At 64.6% G+C, this 8,732-nt stretch overlaps 1 protein-coding gene across 1 annotated transcript in view; it reads right to left on the bottom strand.

Annotated features, from left to right (window-relative positions):
• Nucleotides 1–8,732, bottom strand: part of SHANK2 (SH3 and multiple ankyrin repeat domains 2) — a 408,406-nt gene that overhangs the window by 323,701 nt on the left and 75,973 nt on the right. The window contains exons 7-8 of the mRNA XM_025046286.1: nt 8,415–8,566; nt 7,454–7,621 (exon numbers count right to left, since the gene is read on the bottom strand). Coding sequence (XP_024902054.1) covers nt 7,454–7,621; nt 8,415–8,566 — 320 coding nt within the window. The remainder of the gene's footprint in view (nt 1–7,453; nt 7,622–8,414; nt 8,567–8,732) is intronic.

Below are 8,732 nucleotides of genomic sequence, written 5' to 3'. Positions count from 1 at the left end.
CCGGACACACGCACACGCACACGCACGCGCACACATACACGCACGCACACACACGCGCGCGCATACACACATGTGCACGCACACAGCCAAGAGGACCTTGCTTGAGCCCTTCCAAGCGACAACCGTGCCCGGACCTCTCAGGACATAAAGACCCGGAATCCTTTTTTATTTTCTCCTTAAACCAGTCTGAGTTGGGATTTGTGTTCCTGAAGTCAAGGCGCCCTGGCTGGTCCCCTGTCCCCAAAGGGCGGCTTGGAGGGCAGACTTGGTGACAGCTCTGTAGCCAGGACGAAGGAAAGCGCATGGCCATCGAAACGCTGACTGGGCCCCCGGCTCACTCTTCCCCTCCCCAGCCATTCGTCTACATGGATGAGCTTCTGCGTCACGCCAGTGGGACGGTGTCACCCCCACCAGGGGCCACAGGGTGATCAGTGCCGAGGGGTGACACGGAGCGGTTAGCCGAGCAGAGCCTGGACGCCTCCCCTCCCGCTCGAGGCCGGCTAAATTCAGGGGGCCGAGCGACGCATGGGCCGACGAGGGCCGGCTCCTCCCGTCACAAACACGGTCAGCAGACAACTCGGAGCCTTGCTGTGCCACCGGACGGGGTGGCAGGTATCAGGACGAATGCACGGCTTTCGACAGACGTAAGACGACAAGGGGCGGGCACACGTGCGTGCGCGGGGACGTCTCCCAGTGCCCAGTGGCAGCGAGGACACCGCGTGCCCGGATCGTGGGTCCAACCACCCCTCTTGACTCGGGAGAGCCAGGCTCCTGGGAGAAAGGGCTGATCGCGGGGCCGAGGCAGCACGGGAGCTGGGGGGGTGCTCGGAGGATGACGGGGACGTGGCCGACGGGCACTGGAGCCTCCCCGAAGGGGCTCCTGGCGGCCAAGGCCACAGGTGGTGACCACGAGGCCACGCTGCTATCCATAAACACATGAATGCACAAACGGGAAGGGAAAGCTCCTGACCACGGAAAGCCGACCAGCAAGCGTAGAAACAGGACGGGAGCAGAACCCGCAGCTGGCCATTCATTCGGGCAAGAAACAGCCACGGGCACTAAAGCCAGCGGCGCGAGCAGACGAGGACGGGTTCGCACAGCCGCACGGGTCCCACGGACGCTTCCCGGCTACGAAGAGGAAAGGCCGGCCGCGGCCGGGAAACGGGGTGACCCCCCAGACGACGTGGCCGGAGGGGACGTCACTTGCAACGGGCCACCCGCTAGGGTGCAATGTCAGGACAGCCGTTTCTATGAAGTTCCTACCAACGCACAGCCCGGGGCTCACCGCGAGGACCCGTGAACAAACCCACACCGAGAGACCGTCCCCCGCACGACGGCCCGTCGTCTTCAAAGGGCCCCGCGAGCAGCACGGGAAAGCAGACGGCGCCCCGGACAGAAGGGCTCCACGTGGCAGCCCAGACCGTGCCCCTTGGCCACGAAGGACGTTACCAGGACAACCGGCAAAGCTCCCGCAGGGCCTGAGTGGAGGGGGGCATGTGGGGGTTCTCTGCACTGCTCTTGCCAGGCTTCTGAGTTCAAAATGAAAATAAACAGACGCTGACCATGTAGAACCAGAAATCAGCACTGGCTCGACACAGACACCCGCAGGCTTACCAGAGCAGACGCCCGCGCTCCCCCGAGACAAGCTCTGGGAACCCCCTTTCTTTACAAAGGGTGGCGTGGTTTCTGGGCCTCGGGAGGCAGCTGAACGGGGTGACGGAGGTCAGAGTAAGTGGAATGTAAGACCAAACTGTGCCCCTTAGACTCCCACGTCGTAACTGTTTTCCTGAGACGCTTTCTGGGAAAACGTGGCTGGGGCTGCCTCCAATCTCCGGGGCACGCGGATCAGGACATGCTCCCCCGAGACCTGGGGCGCACCCCAGCTATGGAGAGCATCCACCCCACCACCAGCCAAGAGCACAGTGTGTGAGTTAGGGAAAGGGAGCCCCTTCCTTCAAGCACTCTACTGCCATCTGCTGGACACCGTCGTGCCGGCTACACGCCTCACCCCCCGCAGGCGGGACAGCGCCCCCTGGGGCTGTGCGGCTGGGGCAGGGCGGGCCTCGCCGCCTTCCAGACGGGCAGCAAAGGGCTCTGCCTGTCTGGGCCCGAACGGAACCCCTTAGGGCAGCGTTTCTGCTATGGCAGGTGCTGTCGATGCGGGCTGCGAGTGTCCCAGCCGAACACTGGTTAGGAAGCCACGTTCGCACCATCTGAGCTCCACCTGCGTCCGGCAGGGAGCTGCCCATCAGCACAGAGCGCGCTCCAGCCCACGTTCACGCACACGCCTGGGCCCGCCCCGCTGCGGGCTGCCCCTCGCCCTGCGCTCGTGGTTTGCAAAGCCGGGGCGGCCTGGCCGGAGCCGGCTGGGGGCCGGGGAATGCGTGGTCGAGTGAGGGCATGGACTATGGCTGGTCCTGTTTCGATCAGTGTTATCTGTGCAACTGCGTCTCAACCCCCACTTCGTATGTGGGAGCTATGACCCCAGCACCCCAGAGTGGGACTGTACTTGGAGATGGGGCCTTTAAAGGGGAGGTTAAGGTAAAACGGGGTCACGGGGGTGGACCCCAGTCCACTGTGACTGTGTCCTCATAAGAAGAGGTCAGGACACAGACGCACAGAGGGACGACCACGTGGGGACACAGGAGGGGACGCCGTCCACGTGCCCAGGAGAGAGGCCTCGAGGGGAACTGCCCGCCCACACCTGGAGCTTGGGCTCCAGCCTCCAGGACCGGGGGACGAGAAACGCTGCTGTTTATGGTGCCCGTCTGTGCGACTTGGTCACAGCAGCCCTAACACACGAAGACCATCAATTCGGGCCAAAAAAATCCGTGAGGTTCGGCCTGAGGCGTCACACACCAAGGGCGTCACAGTAAAAATTCCAAGAGGCGAGGGCCGTATTTCAGCATCTCAGGCTCCGGCCCCTGCCCACTCCCTCCCGAGCCCGCTGGTCTTGTAACGTGATTTCTGGACACGAGCCGTTTCTGGCACATTGGCACGGAACACCGGCTCTGATGACGGGAGAGTGTGGTGTCTCCGCGTCTGGTCTCGGGGTCTCCTCCCCAACCCCCTCCTCCTGCGTGGGTGGTCCCCTCACCCCAGGGCTCCGCGGAGCCTCGGGCAAAAGGTTTCCTTAAAGTTAGAACTCCTCCTTCAGAAATGACCGATGCCAGACGACCAGGAACGGAGTTAAGACGGACGACCAAACGCCCTTCGCAGAACCGCTGTGAAAATCACCTGAGGCCCACATCGAGGCCTGCGAGCCGGCCGGCCAGGTAGCCTCTGGCTGTCACGGAGCATTCCCTAGTGACACTGAGACACGGACATATGATAATGATGACAGTGACCGTGACGACAGCAGAGCCAGATTGGCAGTGACCGGGGGGGGGGTGCGCGTGGCCAACATTTATTGTGCACTCACTCAATGCCAGGAGCTGTAACAAGTGCCTCGTGGGATGTTTCTGCATAGAACTATCTCGAGTTCTATAAATTACTACTCAACAACTTCAGAGGGCGTAGGTCACTTGCTCAGGTGGCCCAGGCACTGTCGAAGGTGGGTTTCGACCCTGGGCTACAACATACTCAGGCCAGAACACACTCTGCCAACAGCCCAGGATGGGCGCTCTCAGCCTAAAACAGAGTCAGACCCACTCGGAGAGGGAGGAAGGAGTGAGACGCCCTTGTGGGCCAGCCACGCAGGTGCAGCCGTGCACGGAGGCGCGTGCAAACAGGGACCCGGCTCCTCCGCCCAGCAGCTACCGCCTCGCTGGGGACGGCCGTCCCCCCCAGAGCCCTTGACCTCACGGCACCCTGAGCCCTGGGACAGGCAGACCCACCGGCCCTCGGGTAGGCGCTGGGTGCAGGGGAGATGCACAGGTATGTGTGAAACCGCCCGGCACGTAAAACCTGCAAAGCGAGTCCTCGGCGTCTCTGTTGCTTCTTTACAGGCACGTAAAACCTGCAAAGCGAGTCCTCGGCGTCTGCGGCCGTCGGAAAGCGTCTGGGCGTCTCTGTTGCTTCTTTACGCCTCTGTGCACTTTGACAGATGTCCGTGTCGTCATCAGAAAAAAACTGGGGTGATTTGAAGCACAGCTTGTAAAGCAGTTTGCACGTGGGAGACACGTGCTCCCCCCCGGTCAGCCTGCAAGGGGCGGGCGGGACCTGAAAGGTCCCCTCCAACCCCGCGATGGAACACCTGGCCGGCCACCTGTGATACCTGCGGGCAGGCCTCGCTGAGGGCGCTCAGGATCCCGAGAGGGAGCAGGGGCCAGAGGGCCGGGAGGGAGCTGCCTGCTGTCCAGGGGGCTGCACAGAGGGACAGACTTCAGAAGCAAGACCGGGAACCCCAGGCCTCTGAGGGGCTCCCCCCCGGGGGTCAGAGCCACAACCAATCCTGTGGGGTGCGTGCAGACCCGCCGGCCCCCCTTCCCTCCTGCCACGAGTGCGTTGTCATCTCGGGGCGGCTTCCGGCTTCCACGTGAGGGCAGTGGGCAGGGAGTCGGCTCAGGCCACTGCTCGCCCCGGGGCCCAGGGTGACTCTCCGTCTTCGCTCCCCGCTGACGCGAACGGAGATGAGCAGCCCTCCGGCGGGGCTGCCGTCGGTATAGAAGACGCCACGGCAAAGCCAGCGTCTGGCTCGGTCGTGGGGACGGTGCTAGCTGGGTGGGGGTCAGCACCACCTACTGTCTTTGCGAGCCCTCGGCATCCGTCATCGGCGACACTCACGGCAGCCGGCAGATGAACACCACGGGGCTCGGGCGGCAGGGACGGGCCTGCGGCCCCTTCATGGGGAAAACCGAGCTGCTTCTCCGTAAGACAGGGCTCCCCCAGGCTGGGAGAGAGCCCGCCCGCTGGACGGCGGTGGACGGCCTGGCAGGCGAGGTGGGAAGCAGGACACGGCCACCTGGGGGCTAACGCTGGGGGCCCTGGGACCACGAGGCTGGGCTGGCCTGGCACGGGGGGCTGAACGAGCACCAGCAGTGGGTGCTGGGGCCTCACTGGGTGGAATGGTGGACACGCCACACACGAGGGTCTCTCTGTGCAGACCTAGTCGCCTCTAGTCACCTCATCACCTCCAGGCACCGTCACATGAAAAGACCAAGCCCAGCCGGCCAAGTGACCTGACGCGTGAAAATGGAAACACACTCGCGCGTGCTCGTCTTTGTTTTAAAAACGCCGGAGACGTGAACAGAGAGCTGGTGACAATGGCCTCCTAACAGGGCCAGCGACCGGGGACCAGGGACCAGGGACCAGGGACACAGGTGGGCGGGCCTCTCAGGGAGTTCTCTGGGTTAGGAAACCGTGCAAGCACATTCCTACTCAAAAACGTAAAATTTAATCAGAACTTCGCTTCCGCCACCCAGAGGGCCCTAAGCCTGCATTCGTTCAGAGGCGCAACAGCGTCCCCATGAAGCCCTGGGGTTCTGGAATCTTCCCGGAGCTCAGTCAGTCACCTGACCTAGTCCAGCTCTTCAGCTCCTTCCGACTGTGACGTGAGAATGCAGAGCCAAGAGATGCCGGCCCGACCTCTAAAACCCGGTCCTGTGCCAATAGCTGGCAGAGGGCAGGTGCGTGGGGCCACCAGGGTCTGACCAGGGTGAGGAACCGACCCCGAGCTCCCAGCAGATCAGCGGCCACCCCTTCGCCTCTTCCAGGCCTGTGGACGCCTTTCGCGCTCAGCCACGCATGAGTCCGGCTCCGCCCCGCTGGGCCAAGCCAGTGTCCAGCCTGGCAGCGCCTGCCCAGAGGTCTACTGCCCGGACCATGGCCTCCAGCCAGACATCCAGGACACAACCCCTCTGAAGGAGGGGCACCTCCTTCCAGCGCCTTCTTCAGCAAAGCCCCGGGGACCTGGAACCTCATCACCGATGCGGTCTGAGCCCTTCGTCCCTTTCGTCCCCCCGGCAGCTCATCCCCGGCCTGGAAGAGGCCGACACTCGTGTCACTGGTGACGGCCGTGGCCCAGCACGCTGCGGATGCCCGCCGCCCTCGTCTGCGGTGGGCTCTGCCCATGTGCCGCCCTCGTCTGCCGCTGGGGGGGAGAACCAGGGGCTGAGACGCCAGACAGGAAGTGGAACCGTCTGGGACACAGGAAGCGGCCCGGTCTGGCTCCGGTCAAGCCATTCACGAGGACAGAGCGAGAGGCTGCGGGCCGAATGCTGGTGAGCCTCGGGGGTCAGGACCAGAGCCCCGTTCTGGGGAACCCGTGTGGAAGTTGCTCGCAGTGGATGGAGGAGGTGGGGCGGGCAGGCCAAGAGGCCCACTGGGGACACACGAACTGGCCCAGACACACAGCACCGGCCCCAGAAGGCGAGAGGGGCAGGTCCGGGCACGCGGATACCGTGGGCTGACACGGAGCAGACACGGACCCAGGCACATGGGTGACCTCTGACCCTTTCCATGGCTGGAGGACGTGGGAGGCCCTGCTGCCGCCCCTCACAGATGAGCAGACGGATTCAGGGGGCAGTCACCACCTCACCACGGTGAGGGGCCCCGTCTGGGGACGGGCTCAGGGCTCACACCCGGGGGCTGGATGCTCCTCCAGGCCACACGGTGCCGACGAAGCAGAACTGACCGCGGGCCCCAGACCAGGCAGCGTCGACTCGCCCAGCCCCACAGCCCACCCGCTGCTCCTCGGCGCCCCAGCCCATGACCATGGCGGGGGGGGGCACGGCCCCTGCCACAGGCGTGTACGGCGGCAGGGGCAGGCGTGTACGGAGGCAGGGGCAGGCGTGTACGGCGGCAGGGGCAGGCGTGTACGGCGGCAGGGGCGGAGGGAAGCAGGCAGGTAGCCTGGGAACTGACGAAGTCACTGCCGGTGCAGAGACCAGCTCAGAGTCCCTTCCTCCCCCGCTTCCTGGGCGGGCATTTGCTGTCTGTTCCCCCGGTCCCACCATCCACCCTCTGCCCAGACCCCCACCCCGCGCCGGGCTACCCGGCTGGCCGGCTCTGGCTGGGCTCAGCCGACGGGAGGGCGGGAGGGGCCGAGGCCAGTGTTTCTTCCCTGCGTCCCCACCACATGGCTCCTCCTCCTCGGCCCTCGGTCCCCTCCCTCCGTCCCAGCCGTCAGGTGGACTCTGTCTCTCGTTGTCACTGCAGCTGACACCCCCTCACTGCGCTGTGGCCAGGTGCGATCTTGGAAACGTGCTCTTCGAGAATGAAAAATCGGGCCTTGCGCTGGGTCACCTGTGCTCAGAAAGCACCTGCTCCCTTGTTCTGTCGGGGCGCCAGGACGGCGGGCTCCCGGCGCTTACGAGGGGGACCCACCCCATAGCTCCTCGGCTGCTGCCGCCCAGGACTGCCACGGGCTTACCAGATCTTTCGATTTCTCGAGAGAAGCCAGAAATGTGTCTTTATGGGTAAACAGCCCTGTCCTGGCATGCCGGCCACGAGATGCCAGATCTGCCCTGCCTTGCCCTGCGCGGGGGCTGGGGGCCGGGGGCGCGGCACGCACCTGGTGGACCTCGTGCCAGCCGTTCTCGTCCTTGCAGCACACGGCGGCATGCTCATGCAGCAGCAGCTCGCAGCAGCCGGGGTCGCCCCCGACGATGGCCGTGTGGTACAGCGGCGTCAGGCCGTAGCTGTCTTTATAATCCGGGGAGGCGCCGAGATCTAAAAGGGTCTGGAGGAAAAGCAGCAGGCGCGTGGGCTGTGGCCTCGCAGCCCCCTCAGCAGGGAAAGAAACAACGGAGGACGCAGCACGGTGGTCACTCGTCCCCAGGCCCAGGGCTTCCCGGGGCCTCCCCCTCTGAGGAGGTCCCGACGTCACACGATGACGTCCCCAGCCCGGAAGGAGCATGTGGTGCCAGGCACGCAGGACGAGCCTGCCCATCGGGAGACGGGACGACACTCTGCAGACGTGGACCAGTGACAGCCAGCTGGGCCCCTGGACCCCGCGTGCCGGCCGAGAGCCACAAAGCAAAGGCGTCGTTTGGAGGAAACGCAGGGACTGAAACTGGGACCGCAGCACACGCCACCTCAGTGCTCCTGGGGTGCGGAGGAGCAAGCACTGTCCCCTACACATAACTCCAGGGCGCCCCGCCCCGCCTTGGGGACCAGCCGGCAGCCGTGGGTCCCCGTCCTGCCTCTGCGGCTCTGACAGACGGGGGCTCCCCAGACACAGTGCTGGGGCCGGTAAAGCAGGCCCACGGGGCCGTGTCACACCCCATCATGGGCTTCCCAAGACCTGGAGGCTGTGACTGTGACCACAGCAAGGTGGCTGGATGCCCGCGGGCTGGGGTCACAGCCCCCTCCCATGAAGGGGTGGGGTTCAGTACTGGCTGGACACACAAGCACCCCAAGGTGTAGTTAGAACTGGGTGACCCAGGGTGCCTGGTGTGAGATGAGGGAGGGGACAGGGAGATGGGAGCAGCAGGAAGGAGGTGTCGCCCGTGCAAGGCAGGCTCCGAACGTACCTTCAGGGCCACCTGGTTGCTGGCCCGGACGGCCTTGTGCAGGGCTGTCATGCCATCTTTGGCACGGAAGTCCAGGTGGGCCCCGCCGTTTCTGAGAGCTTTGATCACCTCCACGGGGTCGTCCAGCTGAGCGGCTAAGGTCAGGGGGGTCTCTGAGGGACGCAAACACACGCACTTTAAAACCAGGACTTGAGGAAAGCAGTCAGGTCACACGGCTCGCTTAGCCAAGTTCAGACGCTGAGAAGTGACCCCTGGGGTATCGGCCCTCACCCGACAGTCCACGCAGTTGGCGTGGCTCCGGCAAACCCGGTGACGATG

The sequence above is a fragment of the Pteropus alecto genome, unplaced genomic scaffold (assembly GCF_000325575.1).
Source record: "Pteropus alecto unplaced genomic scaffold, ASM32557v1 scaffold43, whole genome shotgun sequence".
Classification (NCBI taxonomy): Eukaryota; Metazoa; Chordata; class Mammalia; order Chiroptera; family Pteropodidae; genus Pteropus; species Pteropus alecto.
This window is presented reverse-complemented; position numbering and strand designations above follow the sequence as displayed.